The sequence below is a fragment of the Heteronotia binoei genome, chromosome 11, assembly GCF_032191835.1.
Source record: "Heteronotia binoei isolate CCM8104 ecotype False Entrance Well chromosome 11, APGP_CSIRO_Hbin_v1, whole genome shotgun sequence".
Taxonomy (NCBI): Eukaryota; Metazoa; Chordata; class Lepidosauria; order Squamata; family Gekkonidae; genus Heteronotia; species Heteronotia binoei.
The window spans coordinates 55,860,303-55,882,621 of record NC_083233.1 but is presented as its reverse complement, the minus strand read 5'-3'; the positions used below and the strand labels follow the sequence as shown (position 1 = coordinate 55,882,621).

Here is a 22,319-nt window from a genome sequence, read left to right as displayed (position 1 = left end):
ATTTCAGTATAAAGTAATAATAATCTCACAAAGTAGGTCAATATTATTATGCCTGTACTGCAGAGGGGGGGAACCAAACCAGCCACTTTCCTAAGGTTACACTGTGTCAGACTTAGGCATAGTGGTGGTGGCGGCAGCTACTATTGTTGAAACAGATATTTGCCCCATCTATGCATAAAGCAGAGGAATGAGGGTTCTGGTTTTAACATTAAAAGAGAATGTAAATGAGGTGAGTTGAACTCTCCACCCTCTCCCACCTTTCCCCAGATTTTTTTCTCTCTCAGACTTCTGGTATAGAAGTCAAGCTAGGTGAGGGAAGGAGGGAAGGGGGATTCCGCTGTCCTGACCTGCATGCCCCTTTCAGTGTTAAAATCAGGCCCACATCCACCCAGTACGTTAATGGATTAAACAAATGGCTGGCAAACTGGATCCACAGCAGAGATTAAATCTGAAGCATGGGTGTAGCAACACAGAAGATCCCTGAGGTGTATTCTACTTTGCAATTTTAGTTGGGAGTGTCTCACACCCACTCTGTATGAAGGACTCCTTTGATTGGATTTTCTTTTAAACCAGCCTGTCTTTATAACACAGCACATGCACACCCACTGTATATAGAATCAGGCCTAACAGCGTGTACACTCTTACATACACTCTTAGGGTGTTTTCGCACTCACCTTCAGCCGGCGCCGCGACCCTCTTGACGACGGAGGATCTGTGCTGATTTCCCACACGAAGCGCTGGAGCAACCAGAAGAGCCGCCAATTTCCGGCGCGAAGCCCGCTCAAGCGTTTTCCTGCTTCTTGGCGATTTACGTTTGAGCGGGCTTCGCGCCGGAAATTGGCGGCTCTTCTGGTTGCTCCAGCGCTTCGTGTGGGAAATCAGCACAGATCCTCCGTCGTCAAGAGGGTCGCGGCGCCGGCTGAAGGTGAGTGCGAAAACACCCTTATACATCTGAAGTAGTAAGCTCTGACTCACAAAATCTGAAACTGAAAGGAATTTTAAGTCTTTAAGGTGCTTGTTGACTCCTGTATAAAGAAGATCAGTGCTAGATCAGGCAAAGGACCATTTAGTTCAGCAACCTAAGGTATGAAAGCAACAGACCTTTTGTTAATTCCCATTTCAGAAATTCCAACATTCTACCTAGTCCAGCATCCTCCTTCCAACAGGAGCAAGCCAAATGTTTCTGTGAAGCTTGCAAAATGGCATGAAGGCAACAGGCTTCCACTCTTGTTTACCCCCAGATCCCGTTCAAAGATACACTGCCTTGGAACCAGGAGGCCCTATTTTTCTCTCACAGCTAGCATTCATCAATGGACCTCTCTTTCATTAATTTATCACAGTTTACAGTTCAAGTTCTTCTCAGCCACTGTATTACACCAGATTGACAAGGCATGTAACTGCAGCAGAGATGGTGGGGTCTGACATATTTGAAACTGTCTCTTCAGGCCTTAACTAGAACGGAGATTGACTAATTTGCTACAAACAATAATTATCTCGCATGTGATGTTGGGCAAGTTGAATGTCAGCCTGCAAATGTTAGGTGCACTGGAGCCAAAAAGCTTCTGGGGATTGCCAAACCATTGCAGCTTGGTAAGACTAATTGTTGTGTGGCATTTTGGTTTTCCCTTTTATCTGTTAGGGGCAGAGTTCCACGACAGGAGTTAAATACAGAGCTCCCAAGCCTCATAACATTTAATGCAGGGGTGCCAGCCTAGTTCACACATGGAGTGGAATGCGATTGCAGAATGGTCTTCATTGCTGTAAAACACTGGCCTACATTAAAAACTCTCTGCCAATAGAAATCCTGTATGGCAAGCCAAGAAAGGGAGGAACATGCTGGTTTTCTGTTTACCAGGGTTGCCAACTCCCAGTTGGGAAATTCCAGGATATTTGGGGGTGGAGCCTAGAGAGGGTGGAGCTTGGGAAATGTAAAGACCTCAGCAGGCTATAATTCCATAGAGTCTACCTTCCAAAGCACCTATTGTCTCTCTGTTGTCTCAATATCAGTTATAATTCCAGGAGATCTCCAGGCCTCACGTGGAGGTTGGCAACTCTATTAAAAGGACAGTGAAGGCGAGTTTCTCTCCTTCCTTTGGACTTTCTGGAAGCATCTAGCTGTATTTTGAGCTAGCTGCAGCAGGGCTTTTCTTAGGTTCTTATCTCCTGGTTACACTATTGGCTGATAGGCATAAACTAAGGTAAATGTTTTCCTAGAATGGAGATAAGGGGAGAGGCGAGAAAGAGAAATTTTCCCTGGTTTAGTGTCTGCATGTTTAAAGGTACAGGAGCTGAACCAGTTAAAACTGGAGGGGAAGGGGACTCTTCTAAACAAAGGCTCCTGCTATAAACTAAGAGTCCCAGGAGTCAATCTTCAGAGGCATGCATAGGGAGGCAGGCCTGACACTCCATGCTAATAATAGCATACTTGACTTGTGGTATATATCACGGTGGCAAGAGAAGGGGAGGGAGGGAGAGGCTGGGATATGTGAGACAGGCTGCCTAAAGTTGGATCTCCATTTCGGTATGCTTGCCCCATTGGGATGAGGTCAGCTGTTGCAGCTCGGATTCTCCAGGGGTGTTTCATCCTCTCCAAAAATACAGCTTGCAGGGCAGGAATTGCAACACTCCTCAGGCATTAAGTGTGTATAAAAAGGGCAGACAGTCATCTGGAACTTTAGAGAAGTTTCTCGGCTCCTACCAGAACAGTGTATTTAAGTTCCTCTTTGAGAACAGGCAAAGAGGCTTTTGCCCAAGTGGAACAAAAAGGTGAATTTCTTTTAATCCTTTAGCCGAACAATTTTTTCCCCTTCTACTCTGGAATTCACGCAAAGAAGACCTCTGCTTAGTTTGTGCAAGACTGAGCTTTGAAGCCCTGCTTCATTATTTCAGTTTTTTGCCTGGCAAGGTAGGAAGAGGGGAGGATAAGCAGGTTGTGAAGATTGAAACAGGATCCTGAAGCTGAAATTTAATTTCCTCCCCACCTTTCTGACAGCTGCTGAAGCACTTTGTGGGTTAAGCAGACGGATCTCTGCTTTTGGATGTCACTCAAGTGCTGCTTTTGTTTCCGGGACTAGAAAAGGACTGCTTGGAAACTTTCAAGGGCAATTAAGAACAGCTGTGTTGGTTTTTTTTCTTTTTTAGATCCCCCTCCTTTCTGTGGATTCTGACAAAGAGAGAATCATGGCTGACAGCCAGATGCCCTTTTCCTGTCACTATCCTGGACGGCACCGAAGCCTTCGAGACCCCTTCAGAGAATCCAGCTTGTCTTCTCGACTGTTGGATGATGACTTTGGGATGTCCCCCTTTTCGGGAGACCTAACTGCAGACTGGCCAGATTGGGCTCGCCCAAGGCTGACCACAGCATGGCCAGGCCCGCTGAGATCAGGGATGGTCCGCAGCACTGGCCTTTCTCCACCAGGATACAGCTCCAGGTTTGGGGGTTACACCGAAGGGGCTCCCTTTGGGGGAAGTCCTTCGTCATTGTCCGGAGAGCCGTGGAAAGTGTGTGTCAATGTGCAAAGCTTCAAACCTGAGGAACTGACGGTGAAAACGAAAGATGGTTATGTGGAAGTGTCAGGTGAGTAACAAAGCCAGTTCAACTACTGGGTGGTGGGCATGAGTTACATGAAGTGTTTTTATGGTTACATTGAAAAAAATGGCTGCAAAGTTTAATGAGTGTTTTTTATTTAGTACATGCTTGTCCCACAAAGGTGCTAAGGGCAACATATATGGTTCTTCCCTCCACCCCCTATTCCCCAGTTCTCACAGTGGTTCTGTGAGATGGCTTATCCTGTAGGAGAATGACTGGCCTAAGATCACACAGTGCGTTTCATCTCTTAGTGAAGATTTGAGCCCATGTGTCCCCATTTCACCATGTCTCCCTGTTACACTATTTTATACTGGTAAATTGATTAGGTATGGGTGCCTATAGTTTTTCCCTACTAGAGCAGTAAGCAACTTGGGGGCATTGTTGCCTGGGGCAACATACAGGGAGAACCTCATCTCCCTAGCACTATAGCCTCTATTCACACCTTTCCAAGCAGTGGCTCTTTGTGGCTAATTTAAATCACAGATCCCCAACTTAATAGTAAATTTGGCCCTAATTTATAGGCCGGCTGGGAAATATTAATTCACAAATGATGGTCAATCCAGGAAACCCCCCTCAATTTATTTATTTATTTAGCGGATTTATATTCCGCCCTTTCCCATATGGGCTCAGGGCGATTACAGGCATAAAAAGAGTTAAAATACAACAATAAATTAATAGTCTAGGATTAAACAATACAACTCAGTAAAAAATGTAATACAGGCGGGACGGGCACATTTTTCAGATTAAAACAGTTTTAAGCTATGGATTCCAGTTCTGGCTTGGAGAGCAAATGTTTGTTTGTTCTTTGGGGTCAGAGAACTATTTTGGTTCTGGTGTGCTACTGGAATTGGAAAGGAAAGTCTTTTTAAAATGGCCTTTCCTACTAAGCATGTGGCAGCTTTTAATGATTCAGCCACAAGTTATTTTAGGTTTCCGTATCCAAACCATGTTGCTTTTTAAATAACATGCAAATTAAATTAAATCATTTGATTGATCAGTACAAAGGCAGGTGATCCATCAACTTTAAAAACTGTTGACAACCCTTTCAAAAAACAGAAACAAACAAAAAAGTAGTGTACTTTGAAGAAAAAGGGATCCGTATCTTTGGTGTGAATTTCTAGAGTACAAGCCTACTTAATCGTTTATAATGTGTCATATAGTGAGCAGGCCAGAAATAGAGGTGCTCTTGATAAATATGAACATGTGCTCTAAAACACAATGTCCATAAATGATTCCTGTGGATAATGTCAAGGGGGAGGAAACTACATTAGCATTCACAAACAAAGTTTGGCTATGAGTTCATCTCAGGTCTGTGCTGGCCTGTTGTTGATTTATCCCAATAGGAAAGAAAGAGTTAAATAAAAACAGGACTTTATAGGGATTCTATTCATACGGTCCTTTGAACAGGCTGCAAATATGCTCCTTTTTCACCTTGTATGTGGATTCCCTTTCCTTTGTTTCCCAGTGCTAATCATAGTTTACTCTGACCTGGATAGCCCAGACTAGCCTGATCTTATCAGACCTCGGAAGCTAAGCAGGATTGGCACAGACTGGTATTTGTATGGGAGACCTCCACGGAATACCAGGATCACTATGCAGAGGCAGGCAATGGGAAATCACCTCTGAATGTCTCTTTCCTTGAAAACCCTCTGGAGTCACCATAATTCAGCTGCAACTTGAGGGGAGGGCATCTTATAATTTGCAACGACACCAAATTGGCAAATTACAGACAGAGAGTCAGCATGGTATACCACTTAGAGTTCTAGATTAGGGGATCTGGGAGACCTGAGTTCAAATCTCTACTGTACCATAAAAATTTTCTGGGTGACTTTAGGCCAGTTACACAGATTCAACCTAACCTTCCTCATAGGATTGCTGTGACAATTAAAAATGGAGAAGGGAACAATGCTGTAAGACAAACTAGGTTCCCACTGGGGAGAAAAGTGATGTATAAATAAAGTAAATTAATGAATACAGTTGCTTGCCTTACAAACACAGAACTGGAAACCCAGTTCCTGGTTTGGAAGACAAATTCTACCGAGTATTGGCAATTTCAAATGCTATGGACAGCTTGGGGTGTGCTAAATGGGAAATGGAGAAGGATGCTGCTCATGAGAGGGAAGGGAAGAGGAAGAGAGAGTCACATGTCTGCGGGTTGTTCAGATCTTCTAAACTGCTGGATTGTCTCAACTGAACCACCAACATCTGTGTATACAGCGAGGAATACTGAAAGACCGCTGAAACAGGAGAGCCAGTCTTTAAGGGGTAGAGCACCCAGGTTGCTCCCACATGGAGGTATTGCACACCCTCAAACTACAGTGGTTTCAGGGGTGCTTGTAGATCTTGCTTGTTTCCCCTGGCTCCTCCTCCCAAACCTGATTGGGTTCAAATCTTTTCTGATAGATCCCTAAGTGGGTTTGGGATCCATGTGGATGAGAAGGTATGCATTTCCACAATGTTACCAAGTTCACATTTGGTGTAGCTCACTTACCCTCTATCAGACTTTTCGTTTTTCAAAGAAATTAAATTAGTAGTGTCTTTACACTATAGCGATAAACCTGCTACTGATTTTTATGTCAAAATTGCAGGAAAAGCACTGTGGTGGCAGGCAAGGGGAGTAAATGGCAGGCACAAGAAATATGGAGATTTCTCTGTGTGGAGACTCTACTGGTACTATGAATGCCTTTGCAGTAGCAATGAGAGCTCAATGGGGAACTGCTCCCATGTGGAAAGGTGAAACTTAGTTTTATAATCAGATGCTGATATTTACAAAAAGTACAAAATACACACACAGTGTCCATTGCAAGTGGCTTAACACACATGTACCACTGCTTTTCTTTTGCCAAATATAAAGTATCAGCCATTGGGAAAACATTGGACCCTCTTCCTATTTCCCCAAAGAAAACAGTTATTCAAATAGGCATGTGCCATGTTTAAATGGAGAGCCGGTTTGGTGTAGTGGATAAGTGTGCGGACTCTTATCTGGGAGAACCGGGTTTGATTCCCCACTCCTCCACTTGCACCCTGCTAGCATGGCCTTGGGTCAGCCATAGCTCTGGCAGAGGTTGTCCTTGAAAGGGCAGCTGATGTGAGAGCCCTCTCAGCCCCACCCACCTCACAGGGTGTCTTTTGTGGGGGAGGAAGGTAAAGGAGATTGTGAGCCGCTCTGAGACTCTTCAGAGTGGAGGGTGGGATATAAATCCAATATCATCATCATCTTCTTCTTCTTCTTCTTCTTCTTCTTCTTCTTCTTCTTCTTCTTCTTCTTCTTCTTCTTCTTCTTCTTCTTCTTCTTCTTCTTCTTCTTCTTCTTCTTCTTCTTCTTCTTCTTCTTCTTCTTCGGATTGCCACCTTTTTGTAAGGACATTCTCTGTCTTGGTTTCCTAGCAGGCAGCAAGGGACACATCAAGTTCTCACACGGGGGGTGGGGGGAGAGGGAACAGCATGGGTTGACTTTTCTGGGCTACAGTCCATTTAAGAAAGGAAAAAAGTCCTAGTGATTTTGCACTCATACTTTTCCCCACAGATTTAGGGCTATCATGATCCAGAGTATGTAGTTGAAGACCTGGGTAGAGTGGCCAGATTGTAACCTGGAGATCGTGCTGCAACATTCCAAGGATAGTGGCACCAAGTGCAGCTGGTACCTCTTAGCACTTGCCCTCACACACCAGCCTTCTCCCACCCAACCCTAGCCTGCTGTAACAATTTGGATTCCAGTTTTACCCTATGGCAGTGGAAAGGGGGACTGGCGAAGTGGGGTGGCACAGAAAGCATACTCTCTGGGCCACATTTGGACAGTCCTCAATCTGGAATTGTGCCATTCCTACCCCTGTTTTCCATGCCCCAAGACTGTGTCTCAGTCTTTGTTCCCCATCTATAAAATGGAACAACTGTCTTTTTTGGTTTGGTTTGTTTTTAATTAACTTCCAGATGCCACATCATCTGGGAAGTTGTCAAGTTGCAGCGCTTCCCTCCCTGTTTCTTACAAGCTGTCTGATTGCAGTTCTGAAAAGCGGGTTTTCCTTTGATCTGCCTCTCCCCCAGGCTTTGGAATGAGATGAACAAGCAGCACTGGTGCCAACCCAGCTTTGTATCTTTGATTAAATTTCATGTACCTGACAATATTTTTAAAAGCCCAGAGAGAGTAGGCCAGGGAGACAAAGGGAGAAGGGATTGGAGGCAGGGATTTCAAAATAGATGACATTAGAACCATTTTAAGACAATTAAAAGCCCCACCTCAAAAAATATATGAAATGTGGGGGAAGCCACTGAAATTCCTTACCTAGTCCACAAAATAGCAATTTTCACTAGGAGAGCAAGATCAGAGTCCAGCACCTTAAAGACCCCTTAAACAAAAATGTAAAAAAGAAGCCCTGTTGGATCAAACCAGTGGTCCATCGAGTCTAGCATCCTATTTCACCCAGTGGCCAATCAGTCACCCTGGAGGGCCAAAAACAGGACATAGAGGCCAAGGCCTTTCCCTGACATTGTCTCCAAGCTCTGGCATTCTGAGGTTTGCTGACTCTGGATGCAGACATTCCCTTTAGTCATCATGGCCAGTAGTGACTGATAGACCTGTCTAACTCTCTTTGAAAGCCATCTGTGTTCATGGCCATCATGACATCCCACTGGTAGGGAATCCAATTACTAACTGAGGAAATGAGTACTGCCTTTTGTCTGCATTGAATCTAGTGCCCATCAACTCAACTGGGTGCCCCCAAGTCCGAGTATGATGGGACAATGATGTGTTATATTTGACTGCCTACTGCCATGTGCAAGGCACTGCAGTTACCCTGGGATAAACATGCACACCTGAACCATCTAAAAGCAGTCCATCCATACAATGACACTAAAATTTTGATTGCCTGATTTAAACTAACCATAGGGTTGATGTACATTTCAGGATTAAAGGTCGAAATTACATTCTGTGTGGCTCCATGATCCTTTTAACCAACATTTGCTCTCAGTAATAGAATGCAGCTACTAGGCTATGATTAGAAGCCATCAGAGGCAAGAGGGATTATTTAGCCCTCATCCTGTACCCCTGTCATCCTACTAAAAATCAAGCTGCTGTTGGCCCCAGTGTGTGTGGGGGGGGTGAACACCTGGATTTTTTGCTCATCTGGGCCAAAGCTGTCAGGAGGGAAGGGGGACAAATTCTATCCTAAAAGTAGATTCAGGTAGGTAGCTGTTTTGGTCTGAAGCAACAGAACAGAGTTTGAGACCAGTGGAACCTTTAAGACCAACAAATTTTAATTCTGGGTATAAGCTTTTGTGTGCATGCATCTGCAGAAATACTAAGGGGAGGCTGACCCTGTTTAGCTTCTGAGATCGGACTAGCCTGGGCCCTGCAGATCAGACAATAAATGCAGCCCCTCCCCAGATCCATGCCTTGGTGTGCAGGGTGTGCCATAACATCACAGTCAGGCATACCGGCAGCAAGAACAGCTAGGTCGAGGGGACCATTGCTGTTGAAGACACCCTTTCAACACTGTAACCAGTGCTTTTTTCCTGGGAGAATGCAGTGGAACGGAGTTCTGGAACCCCTCTGGAAACAAAATTCTACCAAAATGTTTAAAAGTTCATGAGGGGCACCCATTTCCCTCTTGAGAGTTCCAGCATCACTTTTTCCAGACTATTCTCAAATAAGGAAATCACAGAAATATTCTTTCCCTAGTAAAAAGGTAAAGGTAGTCCCCTGTGCAAGCACCAGTCATTTCCGACTCAGGGGTGACGTCACATCACAACATTTTCACGGCAGACTTTTTATGGGGTGGTTTGCCATTACCTTCCCCAGTCATCTACACTTTCCCCCTAGCAAGCTAGATACTCATTTTACTGACTTCGGAAGGATGGAAGGCTAAATCAACCTTGAGCCGGCTACCTAAACCCAGCTTCCGCTGGGATCAAACTCAGGTCATAAGCAGAGAGAGTTTGACTGCAGATGCATAGGTACCCTACCGCTGCTTCTAGAAACAAAACAACATCTCGGGATCCAAACATGAAAATTCTATTAGGGGTGCCAAATGCGGGTACAAAATTCTGGTTTCCTTGTTTATCCTGGGGACCCAGAAAACTGTTGTACAGAGGGATAGCGGCAGCGTCCCTGTTCCAATCTAGCATCGTGTGTGTGTTTTTCTGAATGGGAGTTGGGGCCCAGATATGGTGACTTCAGCAGCCCTGACTCCCTCAGGCCACTGTGGTGATGTTTTACCTGAGGCTGGGGTTGCCAGCCTCCAGGTGGAGCCTGAAGATTTCCCACTATTACAACTGATCTCCAGACAACGAAGATCAGTTCTGCTGGATAAAATGGCTGCTTTGGAGGGTGGACTGTATGGCATTGTACCATTTTGAAGTCTCTCTCCTCCCCACATCCTGCTTTCTCCAGGTTCCACCTCCGAAATCTCCAGTATTTCCCCTCCCAGAGCTGGCAATGGCAACCCTGCAACAGAGATCAGTTCCCCTGGAGAAAATGGCTGTTTTTGGAAGCTTGATTCAGTGACATTGTACCCTGCTGAGGTCCCTCCCCCAACTCTGCCCCTCCCCCCAGACTTCACCCCCCCCTCCAAATCTCCAGGTATTTCCGCACTCACAGCTGGCAGCCTTAGGCTCAAACTTCCTCAGGTATGGGATCTGAAGGTAGTTTGTGATAAGAGGCTCCTCTGCCCTACAACAGATGGGAGGCCTCTGCTTCAAAGTTAACGTGAGCACTTCATGCAGACTGTCAGTTCCTCAGCTGTTCCTCTAGAGCCATATCTGGGCAGTGTCCACACTCTCCAGGCCCTTTTACTGCTTGCCGGAGCAGTCTGAAATTGGCAAGGAGCAAAACAGAGCCAGTCAATCTGCCATGAGGGTCGGCTGCAGGCCTGTTCTTGCCTGAAAATGCCATTCCGCATAGCTTGTCTGCGTGTTTATTGAACTGCTTCAGACTGCAGCTGCTCCGGAGGGTTCGGTTTGTTAAACAGACGCCACACACAGGGAGGGCATAACAGGGAGTTGCTTCCAAAACTTGGCTTGAAGTGAAATCTAAACTGAATCTGGAGAGTTTGTTGATCAGAGCTAGGGTCACCAACTATGAGGCTTGGAAAATTTCTAGCGTTTGGCAACGGAGCCTGGGGAGGACAGAGTTTAGGGAGGGGGGAGTTTGGCAGGGGAGGGACCCCTTGATTCCCCTCCCCCCTTTTCAGATTTCCACCTGAACATATACGAACATATGAAGCTGCCTTATACTGAATCAGACCCTCAGTCCATCAAAGTCAGTATTGTCTACTCAGACTGGCAGCGGCTCTCCAGGGTCTCAAAGCTGAGGTTTTTCACACCTATTTGCCAGGAGCCTTTTTAGTTGGAGATGCCAGGGATTGAACCTGGGACCTTCTGCTTACCAAGCAGATGCTCGACCACTGAGCCACCGTCCCTTCCCCAATCTGGAAAAAAAAACCTCTTGGAAAAAGGATTGCAGAATTACATGTTGTGTAGTCCTGCCCTGAGTGAACCATATGCAAGCACAGGTTCTGCAAGTAGTTGTGTTGGTTTGCAGACAAATTCCAAAACCACAAATCATGCAATTATCTTCTATTAGGACCAAAATAGTGTGCATCTAATGCACAGTGCAAGCTTTAAACTTCTCTAGAACTGTTCTTCAGGCTGGACATTGGGGGAGCCAAAAAAGCAGGAGGATAAAAAAACATTGTTTCAAAGGGAGGGAGTGGCTCACTAGTAGAACATCTGGTTTGCGTGCACAAAGTCTCAGGTTCAGTGCCTGGAATCTGCTGGTTTAAAAGGCTCCCATGATGTGAAAGACTTTTACCCTAGATTTTGGAGTGTCAGAGTCTGCAATATTGATCTTGATAGACCAATGGTCTGACTCAATAAAAAGCAGCTTCATGCATTCAAAATACAACGACCTGCACTTGTAATTTTGACATGGAAAACAAGATGTGCTGCAGACTAAATTGGACTAATTTAGATGGCGTTGGATGCAGAACAGGTTTTTAAGTGTACCAAGTTGCTGGAACAAAGGAGGGTGGAAATGCCATTCTTCCTTTGTGAATATGAGAGGCAGCAAAAGGGTAAATATCTCTCCAACATTAAACGAGACGCGTAGATCCTGTGCAAGGCAGTGAGCAAAAATGAAACGCAATGCTTCTTATTGAAGCTGGAGGTTAGTTTAAGGTGTTGCGAAAGGTAACGAGCCAGTGGAATTCAAGTGGGTTACAGAGAGCCAGTGTCATATAGTGGTTGGAGTGCTGGAGCAGGACAATGGAAACTTGGGTTCAAATCCCCACTCAAATTTATGAAGTCACCTTGAGCCAGTCATTCCTGTCAACCTAACCTACCTCACAGGGTTAAAAGGAAAATAAAAGCTCTATGGATGCTGTTCTGAGTTCCTTGGAGCAAGAGCGGAATTTTAAAAATGTGGTAACTACATATAAGCTACCACAAGGACGGTCTATTATTATAGGGTTGCCAATCTCCAGGTGGGGGCTGGAGATTCTCTGCAATTATAGCTGGTCTCCAGAGTACATAAATATCTTGTTTATTTATTTAAAACATTTATTTCACTTATCCGGAAGAAAAAGGGTTTTTTGGAAGGGAGATTGCCTGGATTAAGATCCCAGTAAGGTCCCTCCCCTCTCCAAAACCCACTCTCCCAGGCTGCACCCTTGAATCTCCAGGTAATTTTGAACATGGAGTCGGCAACCTTAGGTGACATAAGGAAAGATGCAGAATAGTTTTTTGGTGAGAACAACCTTTGGAAAGTTGTTCTCTCTGGATTTGCTAAAAGGTTTCTTCCCCACCACTCTACTCTTGGCAGGTAAACACGAAGAGCAACAGGAAGAAGGAGGAATAGTCTCCAAGAACTTCACTAAGAAAATCCAGTAAGTACAAAGACCCATCATTGTTTTGTTCTACTGTTCTGCATGTATCTCTGTGTGAATGTCTGCAGTTCACCCCTGTACATGTGCATCTCTTTGTGCAGTAAGAAATACCCCAGACGCAAAAGACATTAGTGGACATTGGCATAAAAGGTGAACGTGTACATGTATCTTGAGCCAGGCTAACTCTAGGCCAAACCAGGCCTGATTTGGTAGTTATACAAATTGAGCTCCCTGCAATTGGTCTTTTTCATATACCAGGTGTGAGAGAAGCTAATTTGGATTGGGACCATGGCAGGTGTGAGAGAAGCTAATTTGGATTGGGACCATGGCATGAGAGCAGGGCTGGCTTACCCACTAGGCAAACTAGATGCTTGCCTAGGGCACCAGGAGCGAGGATCGCCAAATTGGGCTCCCCCGCCGCCCATGACAAATGCCTAGTTTGCCTGCCTGCCTCTCTCCCCTCCGTCACCGCAGCACTTTTCCTTCCCTTTCTGCCCGCCCCCCCCCCATTGCTGCCGCCGCTCTTTTCCTTTCTTCCCACCCGCCACTGCCATACTTTCCCTTCCCTTCCCATCCGCCCCCACATCACCGCCACCGCTGCTCTTTTCTTTCCCTTCCCGCCTGCCCCCCATTACCGCAGCCGCCGCTGCTGCATTTTTCCTTCCCTCAGGCCAGCCCTAGCCCTTCTAGTGTATCCCCACAGCTGCCGCCTACTTGCGAGTAGGCAGCAGCTGCTGGTCTACTCGTGATTAAGCAGCAGGCCCAGTGACTGGGGCAGAGCTCTGCTGCCTAGGGTGCCAGAAGGGCTAGGGCCGGCCCTGCATGAGAGAGTGGAAAGGAGTTATGTTCTCCTCTGTGCCTTTTTCCCATCCTGAAATGATGCCACATAGATACTATTTGCCTCAGCCTGGAAACATAACTAGTATCTTTCCCCACATGTAGCAATCCTAAATTGCACCTCTCTTTTCCGACTGGAGCTAATAATAGCGGGGGGGTGGGGAGGGGTGATGCTCTCAGAGCAATGGCACAAAGGGAAAGCGTTAACTCCCTATGTCCCAACACCAATATTAATTAGAATCCACCATGGCTGCTTTATGATGTAATACATAGTTAAGCTCCTACACTATCACTTCTTAAAGCCCTATGCTAGAAAAAACTGAAAATGGAGAACTATGCAACTTGAAAGCAATACAGATGACTGGCTTACCATGGGGTAGTGGTTTCTGTCACAGTTTGGCTTGTCTGTTTCTTTGTTTGGGTATCTGTTACTATAAACAAGCACAGTAACTCAAGCTGGCAAGCACAGCAACTCATGGGCTACCTGTTGTATATAGGGTTGCCAACACAAGGAGATCTCCCAAAATCACAACTGCTCTCTGAACAATAGAAACCAGTTCCTCTGGAGGAAATGGCTGTTTTGGAGAGTGAACTCTATGTCTATGGCATTAAGCCATGCTGAGGTCTCTCACTTACCCAAAGCCCACCCACTCCCAGGTCCGCCCCCAAATCTCCAGGAATTTACTAGCCTGGAGTTTGCAACCCTGGTTGTATACACCTGCTCCAGACTCTCCTATGGTAGCAAGATTGTCTCCACAAAGTTCATTCCATTCACACATCCTGCTTCCCTCCACCCAGGGCTGGCACATGGGAGTAGGCCAAGTAGGCAACCATCTGGGGCACCACTTGGCCTAGAGACACCATGAGACGGCCCTGCGCCTGCTTCCGTCCTGACTTTGCCGAGGCTTCTGGAAATCAGGTGGCCTCAGCAAAGTTGGGGGGCGTGGCAGCGAGCGCGCTTTGAGAGGGCGCGCTACCTTCCAGACTTTGCTGAGGCCTTCCAAGGCTCGGGCAGACTCGGCAAAATCATGCGTGTGTGACAGTGATGTCATCTCTTGCGCAAATTTAGCAATGGGAGGGGTAGAAAAGCAGGATCTGGCCTGGGGCGCGCGCAGGAACCACATATGTTTTTGCTTCTTCCCTCCCTCCCTTCTTTTATTAACTGTTTTCCCAAGCTCACCATCACCACTAAAATCTGGTTCTGGTTCTGCAAGTATGATACCTATTTGTGGGATTTGATTTATCAGTCAAAGACCATCCATAATATTCTACTATGGATAAGCTCCCTGGCTTTAAAGCATCTGTTTATCTGTGGTTGGGATCATGGTAGCTACAGGACAGGTGTTTCCAGATTTATAACCCACCCTAAGGCCAAGGATGACTCAGAAGAACCTGCAGGTGCTCCCAAATTGTAGGCTCCTGGCCCTTGAAGGAAGGGGAATGTTGAGAAAGCAGGTGGCTGGGTGGGGGTGACTTCCTGCTTAGGCTTAGAGTTACCCTAGAAAGTGACTAATCAGCATCCATTTAAAAATCTATTTAGGAATCCAGGCATCACACTCTCAAGCCCCCACTGTTTACTTTTAAGCACTGAGTCATGCTCCGGAACTTTCTCTGTCTGAGGATTGCAAGGCTCAAAGGATTTTTCGAGATGGAATTGACCCTTGCCTTATTGCCAGCCTGCCCCCAGCACATAGATGCGGCATGGGCAGATGGGGTTTGTGACTCTGCCAACAGGGCAAGGCAGCCTGTAGGGTTGCCAGCCTCCAGGTGGGGCCTGGAGATTTCCAGCTGGCAGAGATCAGCTTCCCTGGAGAAAATGGCTGCTTTGAAGGGTGGATGCTATGGCATTGTACCATGACTGCTTTGGAGGGTGGATTCGATGGCAACATTGAGGTCCCTCCCCTCCCCAAAGCCCACCCTCCCTAGGCTCCACTCCCAAAATCTCCAAGTTTTTCCCCAAACTCCATTCTGTGCATGGAGTTGGCAACCTTAGTCATGGGATAGCCAGAGCACAAATATGGCTGAACATTTGGGGTGCAAAGAGCTTTTGAACCAAGCAGGAAATAACACCTCATCACTCTGAGATCTTTATCCTTCCACTGGAAGCCCTGGGGGGGAGCGGCATAAGCTACACATTATGTTTTCTTTGCTCCCCCCCCCTGGCTCCTGGCGATCAGATGCATGCTGCAATTTCTGTGCATGGAACTCAGTTCCTTCCCACCCTCAGGGCTGAATGCCTCTTCTAGAAACTTTCTGCCATTCCTTCTTTTACACATTTTTGTATTGAAAATCCTTTCTTTTCTTAGTGTCATAAGGGCTACCCTTTTAGTGAATCTAAATGTTTCAAATGTATTAAACTAATTAATCTAACCTATGCTCTAGAAGATTCTGTGGGACTGTACCGCATACTAAGAAACTGCTTTCTCCACTCTGCTAAAACCTTGCACCTAAATCAACTAAATCCATGTTGCTTTTAGAATAATTCTGTTACAATGGTTATATTGTTGTGGGGAGGGTGACAAAAGAAAAGAATGTATTTCAAGGACAGCATCTAGAAAAACAAGCAATTTATTTTACAGCTTTCGAAAAAGTGTGTGGTTTTTAAAAAAAACAGTTTTTAAAACAATTTCATCTGATGGCAAGATAGCAAAGATTTACATCAGTAAAGTTGCACTGAAATTACTACAACGTATGCGAGTAGTGTAGCGGTTAGAGCAGGGGTGTCAAACATCCGGCCCAGGGGCCAGATCAGGCCCCCAGGGGGTTCCTATCAGGCCTGTGAGCAAGTCCTCTTTCTTCTCCTTCTCTCGTTTCCTTCTGTGTCACAGCTTGCTTTTCCAGGCTTGCTCAATTGCACAGGAGCTACAGAACAAAGCCTCTATTTTTCCATTGGCTGAGGCTCCTCACTTGGGGAGGAAGTGGGGGGAGGAAGACCTTGCTTTGCCAGGCTCTCTCAATTGCATAGCAGAGCTACTGAGCCAAGCCTCTTTTCCTTCCATTGGCTGAGGCTCCATCCCCTCATTATCCCCTGGGGAGGGAGGGAAAGAGACAGCTTCCTTTGCCCAGTTCCCTCGCTCATACAAGAGATATACAAAATCTTTAATTGTGTTTGTTTGTGTCCTTTATAAAGTTTATATCTCCGCTGCCTGGCATTACATTTTGACACATATGGACTGGCCCAACAAGGTCTCAGATCCAGCCCTCATAGCAAATGAGTTCGACACCCCTGAGTTAGAGTGTTGGACTAGGATCTGGGAAGTCCAGTTTTGCATCCCCTCTCTGCCATGGACACCTGTTGGGGACCTTGGGCCAGCCGCACATTTAGCCTAACGTTCCTCACTGGCTTGTTGTGAGGACAGAACAGAGGAGAGGAGAATGATGTAAGCTGCTTTGGGTCCCCACAGGGGAGAAAAGCTGGGTATGAATGAAGTAAATAAACACTTCTGGGCTCAAAGCCTGAATGTTTCTCATACTTAAGGGCTCAAGAGGACCTTTCTTTCTATGCATGCCTCTTTGTTCCAACTGCCCCTAACAAATTGTTCTGGTCTCTTTCCCTTGTAAAATTCTGTCCCTGTTTTGCCTTGGAGGGGAGATATTTAGCACGTTTCCATGGGGAAGGACTGTGGCTCAGTAGCAGAACATCTGTTTTTCATAGGGTTGCCAATCCCCAGTTTGGGGAGGGGATCCCCTGGTTTGCAGGCCCTCCCTCCCCTCAGGGTCATCAGAAAGTGTGTGGGGCAGAAATGTCTGTTGGGCACTTCATTATACCCTATGGAGACCAGTTCTCATAGGGTATAACGAAGAATCAATCTGTGGGTATCGGGGGCTCTGAGGGGGCTGTTTTTTGAGGTAGAGGCACCACATTTTCGGCACAGCTGCCTGGAGCAAAAAAAAATCCTGTCCCTTCAATGGAGGGTTAATAGGATGTTATTTGCCTGGTGAAATATGCCATGAAAGGCTTTGGCTGCCCATTTTCATTAAGCCTCAGTTACAGGGACAAGACATAGGTTCTCCAGTCGTGTTGGCAACCCTGTGGCCCAAGCACAGTTTTGCTACCTTACTGACAAAGAGGCCAGTCTTTGTTTCTCTCCTGGGTATTACAACTGCCAGAGAAGGAGCTCCTTTTTTGGACATAGATCATTTCTGCTGTAATGCAAAACGTTCTTGGTTGTTCTTGTGCTAGGCTTAATCTGCCCCAGCAGCCAGTCAAACTGGGGCCTGCCAAGGAATTTACATTGATTTATACAAAGACTTCTCTCACACAAAGCCAGAATTACGATACCAGGAGGATGGGTTTTCCTCAGCAGAAAAGCGCATAACTCTTCTCTCACCTTTCTACCCCTCTTCTTCAATTTCATGCTAAAATAACCCCTATAGTTTAAGCAGGAGATTTCTTTCAGTAATCACTAAACTAGAGCTGGTGGGAAACCTGTCAATAAGTATATTAACTTTTGATAGGGGGACACCCAAGTTCAAATCCCTGCTCAGCCTTAAACCCTGTGGGTGCAAACCTTATTTCTCCATTGTTTAGGAATAGGCTAGAGGTAGAGTTGATCATTTGCCTGTTTAAAGAAAAAAGATTTGGTCAATTGACTGGTCAAATTGGGCAAGTATTTCAAAACTTTTAATTTTATTGGACTAAGTTTTTAAAAAATACTTTAATTATGTTTTTGAGACCCTGCTAATCACAAAAACAAGCTAGTTACTGTGTGCTGCAATGAAATAGACTTTTCAAACCATGTAATGAATTTATTATAACTTTTCTAGGAGGTTTCTACAGCTGCCAGCAATACACTGAACAGCCCTTTGGCTTTTGTCCTGGAACACCAGGGTCAGCCTATGGTCACAAAATTTAAAACAATGGAAATAAAATGGAAATAAAGCAAACAGCAAAACCATTGTCAGTGTTTAAAGGCAGCTGTGCTAAATAGACAGTAAGCCAGCTATTCCTTGTTTGGAGAGGCCTGCAGAGACTGTGTGGTGAGAAGGGAGTCTTTTGCAGAAAAAGCCCAGCAGGAACTCATTTGCATATTAGGCCACACCTGCTGACCAATGTTCCCTCTAGGTTGTGGAGTTTTGTGAGCAAAAATTCTATTGTGTGAGCTACTGGCATTAAAGTTATGAGCCTGCCATTTGGCTACTGCATAAATTAGTTTGTTCTGGGGCCATTTTTCCTGAGCTAAGACAAAAATGTGTGAGCCAGAGGCTAAAAAACTGTGAGCTAGCTCACACAAGCTCACCTTAGAGGGAACAGTGCTCCTGACACTAAGCCAGCCAGAACTGCGTTCCTGTGCATTCCTGCTCAAAAAAAGCCCTGATGGTGAACATGAGATGTTTTGCTAGATTTGCAGCTGCCTTTCTGCAAGCTATTTAACACATTGGTTGGCAGCAAGCCCAGGTCTGATAGGTAACCAGCTACCTGAGCAACTGTGCCCATACAAAAACTTGGTTTTGGTTGCCTTTGCAGTGGGCATTTTTAATTTTACACTTAAAACATTTCGGAAGCATATCCCCAAAATGGAAAAAGTGAAAAAGTCCTCAAGCATGGCCATTCAAATCAGTTAAATGGTCTGTCTACTGTGTATGCATGCCAAAGATGCCAATTCTTTTGCTTCAAAAGAAAAGCAAATGGTATGTGCTGATAATATTGCTATGGGTTTTAGGAGAGTTTAGTCTAGGACAGTGAGTTTATGTTTTATTCTGATTTATTTAAAATTCTGTATTTTATCTATATGGACCCTAGGATTACCATTTGCCTGCTTTCTGTGCTGGCACTCAGTATAGCAGTGGGGGGAATATGGAGGGGGATGGAGTTGTATGACACTATGACATCATTTCCACCTGAAAAACTGGAGTGTGCAATGCTCTAGGAGTCTTCCTCATCTACATGATAAAAATCATAGAGATTGGGAGGTTCCTGAAGCTTTGCACAACTTGGTGATGTCACTTCCTGTTTTCCAGCCAGAAATGATGTCACAGTGTTGTACAATGCTACTGACAACTGTCTCTACCCCACTCTGATCCTTGATTGCCAGCTAAGGCCAACATTAATAGGCACACCTGTTAACAAATACCAAAATGCTATAGTGATGGTTTTAAAAAATACTGCAGATGCTGTTAGGTCAAACCAGATTTTCTTGCAATTTAATCCAGAATATGTTCAAGAACAGATCTTTTAAGTTTGCCCTGAGACTAAATCAGAATACTTAACTCAAGGCCTTTTTTGAGCAGGAACACACAGGAATGCAGTTCTGACTGACTTGGTGCCAGGGAGCGTTGTCTAATATGCAAATGAGTTCCTGCTGGGATTTTTCTACAAAAAAGCCCTGACTTCACTAAATGTTCCATTTCATTTTCCCCCCTAGGCTTCCTGGAGAGGTGGATCCCACCACAGTGTTTGCTTCCTTATCACCAGAGGGGCTGCTGATCATCGAGGGTCCTCAGATACCTCCCTACTACCAGTATGGAGACAGTAGCTATGGTAACGAGATACCCGTGGACAACCAAGAAACCACCTGTGCCTGAAGCCTCTCATTGCATTTCCTCCCCTTCAACCCTTGCTCTTCCCTCCTTGTGTGACTGCGTTCGCCAAAAGCCGATTTGATTTTGTACATTTTCTTATAAGATCCTCTTTTGTAAAAACATGTCCTGCTGCTTCCCAAGTTCTAGTCAGATCTCTGTGTTGCTGGGAGAAGGTGAGTGTCCTGGCACCCTGGAAACCACATGTCCCATGGTTCCTTGTGGCTCAGATACTGTTGTGAGCATGCACAGCTGCATCCCAGGCCTAAAGAAGCCTGGGACATCTATCTCAAGTTGGAGGCTTTTTTTCTCGGGGTGTGTGAGTGTGTGTGTGTGTGTGTGTGTGTAAAATGCCATCAAGTCACAGATGACTTATGGCAACCCTGGCAAGGGCTTTCAAGGCAAGAGAGAAGCAGAGGTAGTTTGCCATTCTGTTCCTCTGTAGAATCGTCCTTGGCAGTCTCCCATCCAAGTACCAAACCCTGCTTAGCTTCCGAGATCTGACTATATACCATGCTGCCTTCCCTCCCGTTTCCTTCAGCAGCCATTGTTATAACATCTCACATGTTATAACATCCCATATTTTTGATACAGCTCCTGAGGCCCTATAATAGTGGCCTTGAACCAGAGGAACACCATCCAGCAAGACCTGTAGCACTTCCAAACACACTTGAGGCCGATTCTGAGGAGGAAGCTTCCTGAAGACATCCCCAAGGAGCACAGGCTGCCAACTTCTGACCCTAGGACTGGTGTTTCAGATCTTTCTGGCAGGGAGCTGGTTCCAAACTATATTGTCAGTTTCCACTGATTCTTCCTACTTGTAGATACTTGAGGTTCCCTCTCCCCCCACCCCTGTCCCCTGGAAGCAGCACTTTTTGGAGATCAGTGGGTAGCAGGAAAGTTCCATACTACTGATGAAAAATTTCATCTGCATCCAACCCAGGGAGTTTAAAAACCCAGATTCATTAACCTACCTAAGGAAGTCTGGATGTTCTACAGGCCCCCAGCTGAGGAGGCAACAGGCTTAAGAGCCTGCAGCTAGCGACTTACTTGCTAGACCTTTAAACTCCATGCACCTCATTCTTAGGTGGCAAAGATGTGGCAGTCATCGGTCTTGCTCAAGGTACCTAAGGGCTTATCGGAAATCCACCCGCTGTGAAAGCCAGACTGCTGCTCTAGCACTCAAAATTGGTTTAGATATGGAATCCCTTGCTATCTACCATGGAACTCACAACCTTTTCTGCTTGCTGTGCCTGTTTGTCTGATCCCAATCTGTACCCTTTTCTTCTTGCCTCTGTTGTCCTTATTTGGCCATCTGAAGTTCTTGCCAAGCCTGATGTGTGTCTTCTAAGAGCTTCAGGCCTAGAATACTAGCCATTGTGCATATGCAGAACCAGATATAGCTCCTGCCTCAAAGGTATCAGCCAAGGAGGTAAAGGATCTCATGGGCAGCAAAAATAATTTCTGCAAGTTCACACACTGCTGGGATAGCCAGCCCTTGTTGAACATTTACCTTGAATTGACCATGATTCTCAGCCCCTTGGATTGTGGGGCTACCAGTGACCCATCAAAACACTTACCAACCTACTACTGATTTTGCACTGAAATTGCTCCTGCAATTGGTCCATCCGAGTTTACAGATGTTTCTGGAGCATCAATGCTGAACTACTGAAGAAGACAAGAACATCTTCATCCTTGAGAGAGGTGGAGCCAGCTGGCATCTCTTCTTCACTACTACCACAACGACCCTTCCAGCGTCAGGATGAGCCAAGCTAGTCTTTTTTTTTTACAACTGAGACTGCAACAACATCACAGTGGCTTCTCCTTCCTGTATAAGCACGCTCTCCCACATCAATTAACACCCTTTATGAATCACAGTCCCATCAAGGTCTTACATGCTCCAGTTTTTGTTTATCCAAGTACATAGCAACAAGTCGTCTTTGTCATTTGTTGGATGTCAGTGTATGTGGAATATTTATGGCAATAGGAAGAAATAGCTTTAAATGTTTATTATGGTCCTACCCATATGTCACTTCCCCCATGGAGTAGGGTACGTTGTTTCTATTGAGAAAAAAACACAAGAGTATGTTGTAGACTGACAAGCTGTCAACAGACCAGAACTATTTTAAAAATATATAAGACATAACTGTTTAGACCTATTTCTTTTTCCTTTTTTCAAATGAGACTTGTGCGTTTATTTGATTAATAAATTCAAGGTGAAATTCTTAGCTGTGTACGTTTGAATCTTTACAGTTTAACTTACCTTCTAAGCAGCTAGCAAAGTTTCTGCCATTCTAGCCATGTATTTACGACATTTTTATACTACCCTGTCTCCAAAAATGTACATGATCTTTACCTCCTGTTACTCCTGCAAGAGCCCCATAGACTGGAGTATGTTAGACCAAGAAAGTTGAAAGGTAAACCCAGAAAGACTTGTGGCTGAACAGGTTCCCATATCTTAGGATGAGCTACAATATACATTTTTTGGCAAGCCA

At 45.4% G+C, this 22,319-nt stretch overlaps 1 protein-coding gene across 2 annotated transcripts in view; it reads left to right on the top strand.

Moving 5' to 3' along the window:
• Positions 1-22,049, top strand: part of HSPB8 (heat shock protein family B (small) member 8) — a 34,235-nt gene extending 12,186 nt beyond the window's left edge. Inside the window, exons 1-4 of one of the 2 annotated variants that reach the window (XM_060249630.1) lie at positions 2,510-2,766; positions 3,142-3,577; positions 12,405-12,468; positions 19,671-19,963. In XM_060249630.1, coding sequence (XP_060105613.1) covers positions 3,181-3,577; positions 12,405-12,468; positions 19,671-19,830 — 621 coding nt within the window. In that variant the 5' untranslated portion in view covers positions 2,510-2,766; positions 3,142-3,180 and the 3' untranslated portion in view covers positions 19,831-19,963. Of the gene's footprint in view, positions 1-2,509; positions 2,767-3,141; positions 3,578-12,404; positions 12,469-19,670 lie in introns of those variants that run through there. The other variant, XM_060249629.1, reaches the window with a different exon arrangement.
• The last annotated feature ends 270 nt before the right edge of the window (positions 22,050-22,319 follow it).